General features: G+C 36.1%; 2 protein-coding genes across 3 annotated transcripts in view; both read right to left on the reverse strand.

Annotated features, from left to right (window-relative positions):
* The window catches only part of LOC128176570 (ubiquitin-40S ribosomal protein S27a), a 90,564-nt gene that overhangs the window by 24,297 nt on the left and 47,492 nt on the right, over positions 1-18,775 (reverse strand). The window lies entirely within an intron of this gene.
* LOC128176564 (serine/arginine-rich splicing factor 6-like) lies at positions 7,180-13,235 on the reverse strand. 2 transcript variants are annotated; one of them, XM_052842978.1, is made up of 8 exons: positions 12,929-12,950; positions 11,518-11,646; positions 11,254-11,324; positions 11,044-11,154; positions 10,680-10,749; positions 8,335-8,408; positions 8,028-8,144; positions 7,180-7,883 (listed from the first exon to the last, which is right to left on the reverse strand). In XM_052842978.1, exons 2-8 carry the CDS (start codon positions 11,638-11,640, stop codon positions 7,472-7,474), a joined length of 978 nt encoding a protein of 325 aa, XP_052698938.1. In that variant the 5' UTR covers positions 11,641-11,646; positions 12,929-12,950; the 3' UTR covers positions 7,180-7,471. The 2 variants fall into 2 exon arrangements, with proteins under 2 accessions (XP_052698938.1, XP_052698937.1); XM_052842977.1 differs by lacking the exon at positions 12,929-12,950 and adding an exon at positions 13,124-13,235 and having other exon boundaries at positions 7,181-7,883.

The following is an 18,775-nucleotide window of genomic DNA, read 5'->3' on the forward strand; positions in this document are numbered from 1 at the left end:
GCGATATGTAATGAAAGAAAATATTTTAGCAGTTTGTTGGATTTAAATGTCCGCACTTCGCATGTCTGATACGAGTGAATGCGTCTAATTTCAATCAATACATCGATCAAATTTAAACGTACCGAATAAGCGCTTGCTGATTTTTTAAAGAACATATAAATTGAATTAATTTAATATCTAATGACAGCTTAGATTTTATATTCGTATAAAGTATTAAAACTGCAGTGATAATGGCGTATGTTTTTTTTTTTTTAATAATGTGTGTGATGAAGTGTTTTTTAGATAAAATTACACGCTCATGTTAAACAAATAGAATTCAATAACAGATATCACAAAAAACTTTGAAAAGGAAACTTCATAGCTATTATAGGTTATTAGATCTATGTAAATTTACTAATTACGATATAAGAATATCATTATTTACAAATTACAATAGTAACAATTAATACGTTTTACATTGAAATTACTCCTCGGGTAAGATGCCTGATTCCCATTTTCAAGGCTAGGTACCTGTCCCTTTTGAAAAGATGAAAGTGAAGGTTTTGTGTTCCAAATAGGTTGCTTTTGTGTTCCAACAGAGTTTTTAAACCTGTTAGTACCATTTAGAAACAAAAAAGTTGATTGCAAGGAGTAATAATGTGTTTTTTCTTATTCCCATTTGCAGGGGGATAGGTGATACATATGAGTTGAATTCTCCTTTATGTAGTTACTAAATGTGAATATTTCAATGTTTTTACATCAGATAGGGATAAAGGTTTCTTGTTATAACTGATTTTTAAAGAAAAAATGTCTTTTGGGTTGAAAGAAGTCATGATGTATCTTAAAAACCTTACAGAAACAGGTTAAGGTGATTCAGCCGGGAAAGGCCGGGGGTAATACTTAAACAGCCATAACTTTTTAGCTCACCTGAGCTGAAAGCTCAAGTGAGCTATTCTGATCACATTTTGTCTGTCGTCCGTCTGTCCGTCCGTCCGTCTGTCTGTCCGTAAACTTTTCACATTTTCAACATCTTCTAAAGAACTACTTGGCCAATTTCAACCAAACTTGGCACAAATCATCCTTAGGCAAAGGGGATTCAAAGTTGTGAAAATTAAGGGCCACACCCATTTTCAAGGGGAGATAATTAGAAATTAATGAAAAATTTCGAGAAATTTTCAAAAATCTTCTTCTCAAGAACCAGAAAGCCAGGAAAGCTGAAACTTGTGTGGAAGCATCCTCAGGTAGTGTAGATTCAAAGTTGTGAAATTCATGACCCCCGGGGGTAGGGTGGGGCCACAATGGGGGGTCGAAGTTTTACATAGGAATATATAGAGTAAATCTTTAAAAATCTTCTTCTCAGAAACTAAACAGCCAGGAAAGCTGAAACTTGTGTGGAAGCATCCTCAGGTAGTGTAGATTCAAAGTTGTGAAATTCATGACCCCCGGGGGTAGGGTGGGGCCACAATGGGGGGTCGAAGTTTTACATAGGAATATATAGAGTAAATCTTTAAAAATCTTCTTCTCAGAAACTAAACAGCCAGGAAAGCTGAAACTTGTGTGGAAGCATCCTCAGGTAGTGTAGATTCAAAGTTGTGAAAATCATAACCCCTGGGGTTAAGTTGGGGCCACAATGGGGGGTCGAAGTTTTACATAGGAATATATAGAGTAAATCTTTAAAAATCTTCTTCTCAGAAACTAATCAGCCAGGAAAGCTGAAACTTGTGTGGAAGCATCCTCAGGTAGTGTAGATTCAAAGTTGTGAAAATCATGACCCCCGGGGGTAGGGTGGGGCCACAATGGGGGGGGGGGGGTCGAAGTTTTACAAAGGAATATATAGAATAAATCTTTAAAAATCTTCTTCTCAGAAACTAATCAGCCAGGAAAGCTGAAACTTGTGTGGAAGCATCCTCAGGTAGTGTAGATTCAAAGTTGTGAAAATCATAACCCCTGGGGTTAGGTTGGGGCCACAATGGGGGTCGAAGTTTTACATAGGAATATATAGAGTAAATCTTTAAAAATCTTCTTCTCAGAAACTAAACAGCCAGGAAAGCTGAAACTTGTGTGGAAGCATCCTCAGGTAGTGTAGATTCAAAGTTGTGAAAATCATGACCCCCAGGGGTAGGGTGGGGCCACAATGGGGGGGGGTCGAAGTTTTACAAAGGAATATATAGAATAAATCTTTAAAAATCTTCTTCTCAGAAACTAATCAGCCAGGAAAGCTGAAACTTGTGTGGAAGCATCCTCAGGTAGTGTAGATTCAAAGTTGTGAAAATCATAACCCCTGGGGTTAGGTTGGGGCCACAATGGGGGTCGAAGTTTTACATAGGAATATATAGAGTAAATCTTTAAAAATCTTCTTCTCAGAAACTAAACAGCCAGGAAAGCTGAAACTTGTGTGGAAGCATCCTCAGGTAGTGTAGATTCAAAGTTGTGAAAATCATGACCCCCAGGGGTAGGGTGGGGCCACAATGGGGGGTCGAAGTTTTACATAGGAATATATAGAATAAATCTTTAAAAATCTTCTTCTCAGAAACTAATCAGCCAGGAAAGCTGAAACTTGTGTGGAAGCATCCTCAGGTAGTGTAGATTCAAAGTTGTGAAAATCATAACCCCTGGGGTTAGGTTGGGGCCACAATGGGGGGTCGAAGTTTTACATAGGAATATATAGAGTAAATCTTTAAAAATCTTCTTCTCAGAAACTAAACAGCCAGGAAAGCTGAAACTTGTGTGGAAGCATCCTCAGGTAGTGTAGATTCAAAGTTGTGAAAATCATGACCCCCAGGGGTAGGGTGGGGCCACAATGGGGGGTCGAAGTTTTACATAGGAATATATAGAATAAATCTTTAAAAATCTTCTTCTCAGAAACTAATCAGCCAGGAAAGCTGAAACTTGTGTGGAAGCATCCTCAGGTAGTGTAGATTCAAAGTTGTGAAAATCATAACCCCTGGGGTTAGGTTGGGGCCACAATGGGGGGTCGAAGTTTTACATAGGAATATATAGAGTAAATCTTTAAAAATCTTCTTCTCAGTAACTAATCAGCCAGGAATGCTGAAACTTGTGTGGAAGCATCCTCAGGTAGTGTAGATTCAAAGTTGTGAAAATCATGATCCCTGGGGGTAGGGTGAGGCCACATTGGGGGGGGGGGTGTTAAAATTTTACATAGGAATATATAGAGTAAATCTTTAAAAATCTTCTTCTCAGAAACTAATTAGCCAGGAAAGCTGAAACTTGTGGGAAGTATCCTCAGGTAGTGTAGATTCAAAGTTGTGAAAATCATGACCCCTGGGGGTAGGGTGAGGCCACATGGGGGGGGGGGGGTGTTAAAGTTTTATATAGGAATAAAGAGTAAATCTTTAAAAATCTTCTTCTCAGAAACTAATCAGCAAGGTGATTCTTTTTAATTGTTAAGACTTTGGCTCCAGGACAATTCTTCGGCCTCACAAGAAGGTTCAGAGTTTGATGTAGCTAAATATCCCATATATAAACAATTGTAAAGGATCTTTTTGAGAACTGCAATACTCAACATGTGATATGACTATAAAATTGAAGCAGGCAGCTATTTTTTCAGTAGAATCATTTTGTATTACTGTTTTGGGTTATTGCCCTTGATTTATTGATTCTTGATTATTTTAATTAATGCATCCACTGTTAACCAATTAATGTGATGATTATTTTTATACAATAATAAATATTCAATGTATATAAGTTGTTCTGCATAAGTAGTTTTGGGTTAGGCTGGATTAGTTTGTTTATTTTTGATTTCCAATTTTTAGATACTATGAATTATTTTAGGCTGGCACATATATAGGGACAGTGTCTATTGCATTGCAACGAGTGGCTGTTTGGGGTTAAACTTGAACAGGTAGGGAGAGATTGAGGGTGTTGACATCCCTGCACTTTCTAATTTTCGTGTTTTTCTAACCAACGATACAGAATGTGCGGTCATTTATGCCCTGTATCGCATTGATACAAGTGTGCGGTCATACCTGCTTGTATTGGTGGTGGTTGCGGCGGAGCACTAGTGTATGGTCATCCCTGCTGGTGTTCTGGCCTTTCTAGTGCAAGTGTGCGGCACTCCCTGCGTTAGGTTGAGCTGTTGGCGCAAGTGTGAGGTCATCCCTGCTTGCGTTATCTCTGCTTGCATTAACGTTGGTACCTGTTGAGTTGCGTAGGTGTGCGGTCATCCCTGCCTGCATAACGTTGAGTCCCTATATATGTGCAGGAGCGGTGATTAAAGTCTGCTCTTGTAAATATTTTCAGCAATCAGGGCTATCCGAGTTCCAAGGGGGAAAAATGGATTTTATTTATACAGGATCTACATGTATTAATGTACATTGTCCAGATTGTATTATGACTCCATTAAGCTGACTTTATCATACCTATTGTTCCTCAGGTGAGCGATGTGGCCCATGGGCCTCTTGTTTATTTTTCAATGAAATCAGACCAAATTTGAAAGGTTTTACTCAGAATTGCATGGACTTTCTGATTTTAAAGTGTTTTGGTTAAAGAGAAACAAACTCTAAAAGTTAAAGGTGGCAGGGATAGTTTCGAACGAAAGACCCGGGGGATAGTTTCGAACGAAAGACCCGGTCAAAATTTTGAAATAAAGGGAGAACCTGAGGTTTGGCTTGTTATTTGAGGGGTATAAATTTTTGAAATAAAGGGAGAACCTGAGGTTTGGCTGGTTATTTGAGGGGTATAAATTACTAGAATATTTATTGCATTCATTTTGTGGATAGAGGAGCTCATGTCAATTTTTCTTGATATATGACACTTTATTGCTGGTAGCACTTTTCATCAGATATGGAATGAAAATGCGAAACTGTGGCCAAAATTTTCACTTTCGGTTTTGTGCTTGAAAAGTAGGGTGGGTTCAGAACACGAAATTTCACTCGAAAAGAAGGTGATTGACCCCCCATCAGTTGGTGATTATTTGCATGGGTATACATTAAGCTACCAATTCTATGGTAGTTTATGGCAGTTGCTCGGGACTGGAGCGTGGTTCTGGACCCGTGAAAATGTGAAAAGGGCAATTTTTCAGAAAATTTTGAGACCGTCCCTGGCTATTCTCTATAGTGCTATATGTAAGTTGTACTTGTTTTATTCTGAAATGTTTAAAAATTCTCAAGAGTTGGGACCATGTGTCCCCTGCATGCAAACCAATTTTAGCAAATTTAAAAATCCACTGAAAAATAAAATCACATATATGAGCACTATCTGCCTCACATTTCATCGACCAAAAAAACTATCCCCTGCCACCTCATATATTCAACAGCCAACTCTCCGCCATCATCATCATCTGAACATATAATCCATCTATCATCTCCTCACGCATGCGTCTCTAATGACAGTGATTTGTTCCCATGGGTTATCGAGATCATTACTGCAAGAAACATGACATTAACACAAATGACCGAAAACCCTTCAGTTTGCACACAACTTCTCTAGAAAAGAATTCAGAGAACGAAAAAACGATGAATGCAAGTTCAAATTCATTTCTTGGATATTCTTGCTCAATACAAATCGTTAGAAAAAATCTGCTAAAAATGATCTCTCTGTATATGTTTATGAAAACGTTATACAAAGAAGCAATGCCAGTGATCCCTACATTGATTTCAAATCAAAATAATTAAATTAAAGTAATACCCCCCCCCCCCCCCAAAAAAAAAACCATGAAGTGAAATTGTCGAGTTTTTCCTTTTGAATTTTGCTAAACAGATTCATTAAAGGGAGCAAGTAAACGTCATTAGCCATTTTGGTGATATTCCTTTCTATAACGACTTCTCGCCAAAGGTTCACAAAAGAAAGAAGTCAGCCGCTTGATGCCCGTGGGACCGAGCTCTGAGTTCACAAAACCCACGGACAAACCGAGAGTCAGCGTATTCCTTGGTCCTTTCAATGCATGCTAAAAGATTTTCCGTGTGACTGGTGCTGTCACGTAATTCAAATTATTCTCGCCATTCACCGCCTAAGCATCTCCTCTATTCTGCCGTTTTCTCCCTTCTTGCTCTTCTCCCGCGCTGATTTATTTGTCAAATTAGATATATCAAACTGGATCTGACAATGTTAAGGCTCCAAATGGAGACAGTATTGCTAATCAGGAGTTCCTTTTATTCTTTCTCTCGTTCTGCTACAAAAGCGCTTTATTGATTACAGGGAGAATGTAATCAAATTATTTAGAGATGACAGAAAGTAAAGTTTCTACCAGCAGTGAATGTGAGGAGTCGGATCTGTAAACTATAAAACTGAATAAGGAATTAACGGAATTAACAATACATTTTAGTATTCTACACCCCGACCTGTGTGAAGGTAAGATTCGCTCCATGAAATCGCCGAATTTTTTTTTTCGCCGAGAAAAAAAAGCAGAGAGAGAGAGAGAGAGAGAGAGAGAGAGAGATTTTGATTTTTTTAACAATAATATGCTCCCGGCGGAAGTTGTTCCGGATGGCCCCATCCGCAAAGATTCCCATACATTCCGTATTCATGTTTTGAGTCTCAATGGGGGATCGTAAGAGATGTTTTTTTTACAGCGTGGGTGACTTGTATCTCTGTAGGATGGGCGTCGACACCAGCCTACAGGAGAATGTGGTGGCGGGGGCCTGCGTGGTGCTGGTGGTGGCATTTATCGTCTTCCTGTTGGTTGTGGCCCGCTCAGTGATCGTCAAGTGGCCCCGCCTCACGGAGGAGGAACTGTTAGAGGTGGAGCCGATGAACCGCCGGATGGACGTCTGGTCCGTCCAACAGGCAGAGTCCTGCAGTGTGGATATAGAAAATCTGGAAACCGACGGATTTGTTGAACACTAGGTGTTGCTCTGCGACTGATCCATTACAATCAAACAAGATAATGAAAGAAATAATGAATTAGAATCTTGTGTAATTTCAAACGGTTGCAACAAGTTTAAACTTGAACTTCAAACTATTAAATATGGTGACACTTTGGATATTTTTCACTGAAGCAGCTTATTTCTAAAATAGCATAGCCAAGCACTGAACTGATACTTGGCAACTTCTTGTAACTTTGAAATCCATGTCCAATGTAAAAAGATGAAGTTTGTTATCCTCAGCTAACGGTTTGTTATTGTCTCTAGTTACTTTTCAAATCTTGCTGTTGCATGAGCATTATTGTTTGTCTGTGCACAATCTGAATTGCCAGTAAATACCAGAAAATAAAAGTTATTAAACCACACAATATTTTTTCACAAATATTTAATTCTTCAAATATTCAAATATCATACATCTGAATGTTCTGCCTTATATAATACAAGAACATGTGTTTGTTTCTGTGTCAATAAAACTTCTACGGCACAAAGCATAACAACAGCTACAAATTTTCTTGAGTAACAAATATAAAATTTGATGTCTTAATTCAGTTCAAAAACTCTGAAGCAACAAGAAATCCAAAATGATAGAACTTAAATTTGAAAAGGGTTAAAACAGGTCAATGAGATGAATCTTGTCCAACTGTTACAGTGTAACAAGTTCATATTGATGATCAGTTCTGCTCTCCTTCCATTGGCTCCTCCTTTGCAGGGGACTTGGACCTCGATCTGGACTTGGTCCTTGATGGTGATGGTGACCTACTTTTAGCAGGAGATTTGGACTTTGACCTTGATTTCGACTTTGACCTTGATTTGGATCTAGACTTAGATTTGGACTTTTCCCTTGATTTGGATCTTGACTTGGATTTGGACCTGTCCCTGGATTTGGATCTTGACTTGGACCTGCCCCTATATGCGGATCTTGACCTGGATCGACTCCGACTTCTAGACTTGCTCCGGCTGCGACTTCTTGAGGAGGCCCTTCTTTTGCGAGAGCGACTTCTGGACCGGCTTCTGGAGCGACTGCGAGACCTGGATCGTCTAGATCTACTCCGGCTTCTTGATCTGGAGCGACTCCTCGAACTCCTTAACAAGTTAAGTTATGAAGTTGTTTACTACCAATATTTACATTCAATTCAGTATGTGTTCAATGACAAGTGATAAGAAGACAAAATGTGAGTATCATAGTATTCTTTATCATAAATCATCGGTACATCTGGCTTGCCATACCTCCTGCTTCGCCTTGGCTTGTCCTCAACCAGACGAATCTTCCTGCCATTTATCTCCGTTTCATCCAACTTATCTAGTGCTCTCTTCATATCAGAGTAAGAAGCAAATTCTACAACTCTGAAATTAAATAATTTGTGCTTAATGTTTTTTTCTTCAAATGTTAACTTTCCATTAAAAGAAGTACTGGTTATCTGCCATATATCTGTGCATAACCATCACAAATGTACCTGTTTGTTTTTTCAATCAATTTATACAGTGATGAGCACTTTTTTTGTTTGTACAGAACATTTAATCATTGCTTACTCACCCTTCATTTTTATGCTGTTTGTGGGCATCAGCATAGGTGACCTCCCCTGCTTGTCTCATGTAGTCTTTCAGATCCTTCAATATACAAAATATGGATGGCTCAAACTGAACAAAATCAGATACAAATTTATGCAGGGAGAAAAAGAACGAACCTAACATGTCACCTACCAATCCATGCCTAAATCAGCAACCTTTGGGCTTACTAAAAATATTACCAATATACACGTATCTAATTAAAATCATTTTTATTAAGGTAAGGTCAAGTGAAATAGAAACAACTTGTTCAATGGGGTATATCATCACTGAGAATAATTCAATATAAATGTTGTCAATGGAAAAGGAGGTAAGTAGATAGAATCTCGGTTGTAAATATCTTACATAGCTTAAACTCAACCAAAGGCCAAGGCAATTGGTATAAAGCACCAGATCAAGGGAAACTATATATACTTTCAAATATGATGTTAAAATGACCCAAATGTTCTTTTTTTAATAAAGAGTACTAAATGTATTGATAGTTAAAATGAATGAATTTTATACCATGTTTGAATTTGACAAAAAGCGTTGTTGGGCATAATGCGTATATTTTCTTAGAAAGTTCACAATGCAATAACTTGCATTGTACTCAGATTTCTAGCTTAAAACATGGTTTGTCTAACAGATTTGGTGATTCAAGAGTCTTAAAATCTCTAAGGATTCTTTTTATGCCCTGTAATTGAATTACTACTCTCAAACAGCGCACATTTTATGCAAATTAAACCAAAATTAAATGCATCTATTGCTGCTTTTTCTCACGGGAAAGAGATACTCAAATTTTTTTTTTTGGTTGATAAAATAAAAAGATTTCAATGACATATGTACTTGTCATAAATCACAACCGAGTGTACATCAACAATCATCCAATGATACAAGAAGTTTCCACTGATAATTATTCCCTCTGAGTGAAGCTAAACGTTCTTCACAATTTTTTAATCAGAATCAATGCTTTTAAAAAGTTTAGTTACTATTTTGCATCATTTATCATCATTCACTTTAGTTTAGGGATAACACTCATTTCAAATTTATGTCTATACATTTTCCTGTCAAACATTTTCTTTTGATTATTGTGCTAGTAAATAAAGTATGTGCAAAGTACATATATTAAACAGGACCCGAGTCAGCATACAACGGATTGTCACTGAATTTGTATCACTCAGTCAGGGATCTTAATTCACTTGTTTGACAGGAGTATAGGAGTATACAAACCAAACAAATTAGAAGGTGGTACTTATTTCCTCTTGATGAATACGGCTTTCTGTTACCTGGATGTGCATTTGTTTCCTTTCCATTATTTATTTTGGGAATTGAGGAAGGAGCAGGGATGAGTAGCATGTTTTCTTTAAAATATTAGGCAAGTTCCAAATGACAACATCCTTCCTACCCCATAATCAACCAATGGTTGCTGATTTTACAGATGTTAACTAAACATTAATAAATTACCTCCTGTGATAATTTTCTAGAAAGAAACATCTGAAAGGACATCAAGCACCCTCTGAATGGCTGTGATCTCTAGAGCATCTGACATCACCATGACGTCATCAGAAAATCAACATCAAATCTTCACTTCTTGACTTCGACAAACTTGCTCATTTCCCAACCAAAAAACATTTTTTTTTTGGCATTTCATAAACAGCTTTCAATGCATGTTCATGTCTATATATATAAATATATATACATGTACATACATGTATATTTTTGTTAATGTTTTCTTTTTTGTGAATTGAAAAATCAGTAAACTAAAAATAAAGTGTGAAACACATCCGTCAAATTTGAGGTTAAAGGTCTCATGCCTAATCACTTATAAAGCTGACTGTTCTGAAATACATTTTTTTTTCATTTTCACAGATCATCATCATCATCATCATCATCCCTATTCTAGACTGGCTGTTGATGTGTGATTAACAGCCAGTCTACATCGTGGACAACCATCACTCTACATCTACATAGAACAGCCAGACCCCTGCACCCCTCATCACATCGACAGAGAGACACAGCCAGAAAACATCAGGGACTGTCAATCATCTAGCAGTCACACCCCTCTCATCAGAGCCCTCAGTCATCGAGGCTTCTGACATCTACAGCATCGCAAGCTTATGAGAGAAATGATCAAAATTTAATTATGATGTATCCATTTAGCAAAAAAATTAATATAGATTCATTTAATGATTTCACATAAAATTTTTGAAAAAATCTGCGAGTGTATTTTAATGTCTGCATGAAAAGTCATAATCAATGGTGTAGACTGGAAATTCTGAAAAAGAGGAAATGATGAGTAAGTTTGAGAGATGATGATAATGAATAGCATCTCACCTGCCAGCTGACACGAGACGACAGATTCTCAACGATAACTCGATACTCTGTTCTAGTTGGTGGACCATATCTTTAAAAAACAAAAGTCAGGAGTGTAGATAGATTCTTGTTATCACCAGCATTGATAATCACTTAGGATAACATAAAAGCTAAAGTTATTTCAACTGTATTAATTCACTTAATAAACATCTTCTGAAATAATATTCTTTTTTTCTGCTGAAAATGGAAAATTAACTATCAAAATGTGTACGCTGGTGGTCCAAAAATACAAAATCTGAACATAAGACCTAATAATTGTTTTGTATTCAAACTGGAAATCATTTAAGTCAATACTGAGTCTGAATGGATTTCCTTGATGACTTACTTATCTATCCACATAGGTCTCCTGCTGTAGCTACTCTCCCTGTGGTAGCTGTCTCCCCGGTACCCTCCACCCCCACCACGAACTGTCCCCCTAGCGTGCTCAATGGACACCCTGAAAAGAAAATCCAAAACCCATATTACATCAGGAGAGAGCAAAGCAACAATATCTTGACAGAGGCCTCCTCTTGAGTTTCAATGCATAAATATCCACCTTTCTCCACAAAGTTCTTTTCCATTCAGTTCATACACAGCATCATCAGCATCTCTGTAGTCATCAAATTCCTGTTAAAAGAAAATAGAGTATTTTAGATGATTAAGAACAAATATCATACAAATTTTACCACTGACAATAGCAAATGTTGATCTGATCTTATATATTTGAAATTTAACATTTTTTCACGTCGCAAATAGTGTAATAAATATATCTTTTTTTTCAAATTTTAATTTCAATAACTTCATTGAAGAAAAAACTTACCACAAATCCATAGCCGTTTTTTAACATGACATCCCTTATCCTACCATAGCCTTTGAAGAACCTCTCTACATCTCGCTCTCTAGCATGATAAGATAAATGGCCAATGTAGACTCTAGTACCCATGGCAGTCTGAAATATATCAAATATGCAGTGAACTTGAAAATATATACATGTACATACATATTGATCCCAGTAATTTCAAGGGAATCTATGGGCTATCCTTTTTTGAAAAGATGTTTATAAACACTTTCTTTCTTTTTATAATTGAGAATAGTTTAACATTGATAAGATATTGCATAAATTGTAAATGATAAAAAGACATATGAAACACATTAAGGAGCCAAGGCTCTCAAATTTGTCATGATATACAAAATTGGCAAGATTAAAAATATCAAGAATGGGACTCAACCTTACGAACTTAACAAATACATGTATATATTTAATAATGAGAATTATATAAATAGTGCCTGTTTGGGAGGGTAACAGTTGAAATTGACACCCCGAGAAAACCTGGTCGGTTGACAATGGTTTTCTCGGGGTGTCAATTTCAACTGTTACCCTCCCAAACAGGCACTATTTAATTTGTTATACTGAATGTCTTAATTTTTAAGAAAATTTTACTGCTTTTATATAGGAATAACGTGAATTATACAGCGAACCGTACGCGCATAATTTTCGCGCATATAACATTTTTTAATGTTACCCGTTGCTAAGTGCGTTACTAACGCTGAGGGTAATAGAAAATATTATTAACTGCGTCTTAACCAATCAGATTTCAGTATTTAACATGAAAGTATAACAACTATATGTAATACATATTCTTGCCAGTATTCACTATTGCTCAAGAAATATATGAAAACACATCAATGTATTGAGACCTGGATTTATCAAAGGAAGCATACCAGTACTAATATTTCGAGTCCAAAAAACAAAATAACCTCAATTTTCCCCCCCAGGTTTCTTTTTTTTTTTTTAATGAAGTGCGAGATAGTATGTAAAACTGGAATACTGCTTTATAAGAATAATCTAACTGTGTCTGTGAAACATCTGTTTTAGGTATAATATTAGTTTTTTCATACATTAATGATTATTTCTTTCCGGAGCAGAGTTTAGGCCTGGTCTGTATGAAAATATTATTTTAATGATAGATCATTCTATCCACGGATAGTGTGTGCCTTTACCTTGGCACACCCTGAAAGATGGGTGATGCGTCTTAGAAAATAAAGATTAGATTTCTTTATAGGAGTTTAATGTTTGGGTGTTCAATGGTCATATATATTTTTGTTCTACAGATCATCTTCACAAAACATGCCGATTAAGTTGCAACTGATTATCAGTGTTCAACACTATAATGCAAAAAATCAAACAGATTGATAAAAGGCAAGATACAATGCAACAAAAACATTCAAACCAGTGGCGTATATACGCTGTTTGTACGGCCCTGTTCAAACGAATTTTCTGCCTGTTCAACTTTTTTTATAAGCAGGGACAGTAGACGGCGTGAACAGGTGAAGCTGGTAAAATGTACAAACTCAGATCGTCAACAACGTTACAGCTGACATTACAATAAACGATGCTTCAATTATATCTGCACCTAAGAATTTACCTTTAAACTCTGTTAAAATTTTATTATCATTGGAAAATATGGCGTCAAATTGTTATGAAAATGCTTGCACTTCAAAAACGCATTAGGGATGTCTTATATCTTAAAAAGCGGATAAAAACGGAAGAATTATCGGTTTGGGGGGGGGGGTCTTCAAATAAACTCGAGACCACAGGTAGGTACAGGCCCGATCAAGTCTGAGTTCTCTTTGTACATTACCTATCGTTTACTGTACTGAAGTACCTCATATGAAAAGAAAAATGGAAACATGTGTATATATTCTCTTTAATAACCACAGCTATGAGTGAAACTGAAAAAATTCTTTTTGTCCACTCTTGTCATCGTATTACTTTCATAGATCGGTGTGAAGTTACATACGTTATATTTCTCATCCTGTGTATTTGAAAACGATTTTTTTTTCATATACAAAGCACCATCAGTGGCGTCGGAAGCAAATTGAAAGTGGGGGCGGCTAGATTTATATAAAAAATCTTGACAAGAAAAAAGGTCTTTGTCTATGGTTATGTACGCGTATAACTTTGCAAAAAAGTGTGTGTGTGGGGTGTGTGTGTGTGTGTGGGGGGGGGGGGGGGTATGGGTCCAATGATTTTTTTTTTCGCAGGGGGCGTTGGCTCGTTCCAAAACGTACTTCGGGTAATTATATTCAATTTCAATTTCTTTATCAACCAATTAAGGGCTCTCAAGGGGCAACATGAAGACTGTACATACAACATCCAATGTACGCATAAAACATTCAATAAACATACAATGTATACAAGAGGGAAAGAGTTGGGTGATTGAAAGAGCTAGGACAGACATGAACATTTGATTAGTATATATATACGTATGTTTCTATACATTCAATACAGTGTCTTCTATATATTTATATATTATATATTAACACCATACATAAATATGTTAAAATACAAATGTACATACAAATTTGAAATAGTTTATCAAATGATTGAAAAGTTAAAAAAAAACAATATTTGACTAGGAAATACAAATAAAGGCAATGCCTTTTGTAAAAATTTACCAAGACAGTTTAATATATCTAATTCTTCACAGTTTAAAATCCAAAATAATTTTTTTTGTCTTGTAAACTAGTAAAATGTTTTGCTTTAGATGAAATTAAATCAAACAGTTCCTCTCTTTCTTTTGCAAATTTGCTCCATTGGATAAGAAAACGCGGCTATGTTAAGGCTGTCCGAAGCTAAATATATATCGAAAAATGATACTATTTTAATTATCGAAAAATACTTTAACCGAGCGAGTTTCTTTAAACTTTTATTACATAAATTAACAGTGACATCCAACACTATATTTGATGTATTTTTGTGACGTCATATATTTTTCTTAAGCACGTGACGGGTGTATTCTAACACGGTAAATAATCTATAAAAATCGCATCGGCACAAGTGAATAATGTCATTAAATCAAAAATATTTTTATGAAAAATCCTTCGATAAGTAATGTATTTTGCAGTTCTTGCTGGGGGTTCATATAAATATTTCGTTTATTTGAAATATTGTCAAAACATTTCGCACCGCCATCGAAAATAGGCACATTTTTACCTTTTAGGCTCGATTTACACAAAATCGGGTCAATCTGTAGGTTTCCCCCAGCAAGATTCACATTGGTACTTATTTTCTCTCCCGATTTCACGTAAAATATACTAAGATTGTTTATATCTTTCACTTGTGCCAAGTCGTTTTTTATATGCATATACATATCACCATTCATTAGATCACACGTAGCAGGGGGAGTCTTAAAACCATTAGTTTATGAATAGTTATTACTAAAACCGATTTGGTTTGACTTTTCCGATCGCGTCGCGTTCAACTTTTTCAGCTACGTCATACATAAACAATGCCCGCACCTTAACCACAGTTTTTTTTATTGGTGGATTCAGCTTACCGCTGATTGGCTGCTGGTTAACTAAGACTAAATTATGCACGGACAGAACAACAACATATCAGAGAATGAAAAATTCACATGGGTACTCGTGACTGTCGAAATTGGGCTATTTTTCGAAAGTGTACACTTGTGATAAAACAATACATACGGTACATAACATATATAGCTGTAGCTCTGTGTATAAATTTTGGGTTAGAAAATATAAAGCTACAGTGCATACAATACTTACATGTACAAAAAAACTTTACGGCAATTTGCCGCGTATAAAAATAACACTATTTTTTAAAAATATTTACATCATACCATACCACATTTTGTGCAAATAATCCATTTAAATAATTCTTCATTTAGTTTACTACTGTTAATAATTGTAGCTTTACCCGCCCCAAACTTTCTCCTATTAAACAACCTTTAACCGTACTCGGAAAGCGGATCAAGAACTGTATTTTTTATGTATGTAAACAAACCAGTGTTCATGTATGGAGCGGGTGATCGGGGGTTCAGAGACAGGTAAAATAAAGAAATCTGCAGTAAATGGTTTGTGGATATTTTAGTATATATATTTACACCGAAAGTGAGACAGAAGAGAAACGAATCGGACACTTGCCTAATGAAGACGCACATGTACAAACCTCCTTGCACTCTCCACTTCCGTATCGTTCTTTCACACCATCGTTCAATACTTTTATTGACTGTCGATTGCCGATCGAAAGGTGTAGAAATCGAGGAATTCATACCTATCACTTTGACTGGCAAGTTAGTAGGTAATACATGTGCATTATACATTTACGGTATTTACATGAAATGAACGCTTAGCACCTGCAACTTTTAAATATTATCTTTTTTAAAACGCCGTACTCTGGACCGTAGCTTGAGGCTATGGTTTAACGCCCGTTTACACTCAGAGAGAGAGAGAGAGAGAGAGAGAGAGAGAATTTAAACATACGGGATAGTCGATTTTGAATGAATAATATTGGGGGGAAATAAACTGTTCTGAAAAATCCTTCAGCTCTGGCATTGCATAAGCGTATACTGATAACTCGGCCTAAAAATAGGAGTTAACCAATCATATAGTTTTCACACCGGCGGCGTGTATAATTTATGCATGACGTAGCTGAGAGAAATGATCGTGACGCTATAGGAAAAGTCAAACCAAATCGGTTTTGATAATATTTACCTATTACGAAGCTTTAAAACTGTTGATTTTTTTAATAGCGAGCGCAGCTCGCCGGCGCGCAGCGCCGGCGCGAAGCGAGCTCTACCGGCAAGGCGTGTGTGAATAGAAAATTCGGACATAGTTGCACATTCATTCAACGGATTTTTTTGGCGTCAGTAAATCGGACCAGTAATGCATCGTTTTAATCGTCCCAGTAGTTCCCTGTAATCATGGCAATTTTTATCACTTCACACTCTCACGAGAATCAGCAAGACAAATTTAGACAGTAAAAACAAAAACGATGTAAGCGACATACAGTCAATGTTATCTCTAAAGTTCACCTCAGTACACTTTCAATCAAAAATAATCGTGTGACGTCACAAACGTTTACACATTGATCCGATATATTTTTTCGGAGTCAGTAAATTTTGACCCACAATTCATAGTACCAATGGTTTCCAACCTCACGTTCCAACATCACGTTCTCCCGAGAATCAAAGTAAAACCTTTGAAAAGCTTATAAGATGTGTAATTTTAAGAACATCATGCTTTCTAAGTAAATAAAACAGTATACTTCGCATACTTTTATTTCTCAGGGGAGTTTTAAAGAGTAAGACGACACTTAACCAACGTCAGCTTTGACGTCACAATAAGCACTGATAAGGGGAAATTACTCTAATTGAAGTTATTGTAAATCTGCTGAAATGACCAAAATCCTGCAAAGGCTAAGATAAAGAACAGCTGACGAATAAGGACATTTCTTCAGATACAGGAAACGGTTGTAAATTGCACTAATTTGGATGAATGCTCACAAATATTTTATTCACTATAATTACGGTAATTTCCTGAAACGTAACGTACGTTATACGTAGCAGCGCCTTTTTTTAAAGGAGGTGGGTGGGTGGATGGCAGCCTCATCCAAAAAATCTTTGCAAGCAAAAAGAAAAATAAATCATGAAAATTCTAATCCTTCAGCTCTTTAGCAGTTCAATGGTTTCTTTATTTTCACTTCCATTTATTACATGCGGGGGGGGGGGGGGGGACAACACCATGTTCTTTTATAAAATAACATGATAAGCAAATATTTTTAAGCGTAAATTAAAAATAAAATTAAACATGTATAAATTGAAGAAAATGAAAATTTTTTTAGCATGGGCGGAGCTCTATGATGAGTCAAGTTTTATATGTAAGTTTAAGAAAAAATGTCTACTGCAAAAAAAAGGGGGAAATCAATGAATCAATCATAATCACAATCACTTTAAAAGAGGAGATGCAGTGCAATGAATATTTATATATTAAAATCTTTATTATTTAACAACATTGTATCTGAGATTAAACTATTGTTCTACATATAAATAAATAAATTATAACAAGTCTTATAAACTATGAATAATGAAAATTTACTGAAAAATAGGTATGTTTTATTTTTTGGCATTCAAATTTCACGTTGTTAATTTTATTTTATTAATTTATTATAATTCATTGTTTGATCACATGCTGTGCTCGCCCCAACGGTCGCACCGTAAAACATATTACTCCATATCGGTGATATTGAATTTAGTATCACTAGTATTTATAACAGTGTCTATGTAAAGGAATGAAGCGGTTTTATATTATGCACTATGAATATCACTTATTATGTTACGATACATTCCCTAAGAATGATCGAAAGGAATGCAGATCGTGACGTCAAAGTTAACTATGACGTCATATCTTATGAAGTACAGACAAGTGACTTTCTACATATCGCTTATAGCATTGAATCATGATTTTTTGAAGTATACACTCTCATAACTGCCGCGGTGTGTGCATACAAATTGAGTAACGCGCGTTAGCGCGTTATGAAAATTTGTATGCACACACCGCGGCAGTTATGAGAGTGTATACTTCAAAAAAATCATGATTTAATGCTTATATTTACATTTTTTAACTTCTTGCCTTGTCTGCAAATGTGAATTATACCTTAAAATTCCGATCTTATCCTAAGGGTAAGTTAACATTAATGGAAGAGCCACAGTAACAGCCACAAGCGTGAACTTTGATTTTCGCTTGTGACGTTGCAGTTTACAGCGTTCAACGTTTGTGACGTCATAATAAAACTCGTCAATTTGACCTTTGACTACTTGTTGCATTTAGAGGCATTTAAACATCACGGAATTTAATGGAAAAACACAGTAGAATGTAAATATATGGAATTAATCGGGCAGCCTTAACATAGTCGCGAATGTTCTTCATCTTCAATTCTATTAAGTGTACAATTTTTACATATTCTTTCTGTTCTAGGTGTGTTATTATATCTGCCCAATTCAATGAAAAGTCTATGCGCTGATATATACTATCGATATATCATGACCAGTGAGTGTAAAGCCCCAGACTCCCTTCAGATCTTCAGGGGTGCGATGAAGGCAATTGGAACTGACCTTATTACCAGTTTGATTACTGCTGGTTGCATACGGAGAAAAATATAAATCCATTAACAACTATCCTGTACTGATTTCAAATATGATCTTTACTCATTGCTGGTTGGGAAAACCTAAATTTACAATGCATGTATATTTTTTAAAACGTTTACTTGAGTGCTT

This window comes from Crassostrea angulata, chromosome 3 (genome assembly GCF_025612915.1).
Source record: "Crassostrea angulata isolate pt1a10 chromosome 3, ASM2561291v2, whole genome shotgun sequence".
In the NCBI taxonomy this organism is placed as follows: domain Eukaryota; kingdom Metazoa; phylum Mollusca; class Bivalvia; order Ostreida; family Ostreidae; genus Magallana; species Magallana angulata.

Bases quoted from the DNA above. Each gene is read 5' to 3' on its own strand.
- LOC128176564 (XM_052842978.1), bottom strand. From the start codon at position 11,640: ATGGGTACTAGAGTCTACATTGGCCATTTATCTTATCATGCTAGAGAG. The intron at 11,325-11,517 runs GTAAGTTTTTTC...TTCTTTTAACAG, and splicing joins AAAACGGCTATGGATTTGTG to GAATTTGATGACTACAGAGA. The intron at 10,750-11,043 runs GTAAGTCATCAA...TGTTTTTTAAAG, and splicing joins AGACCTATGTGGATAGATAA to ATATGGTCCACCAACTAGAA.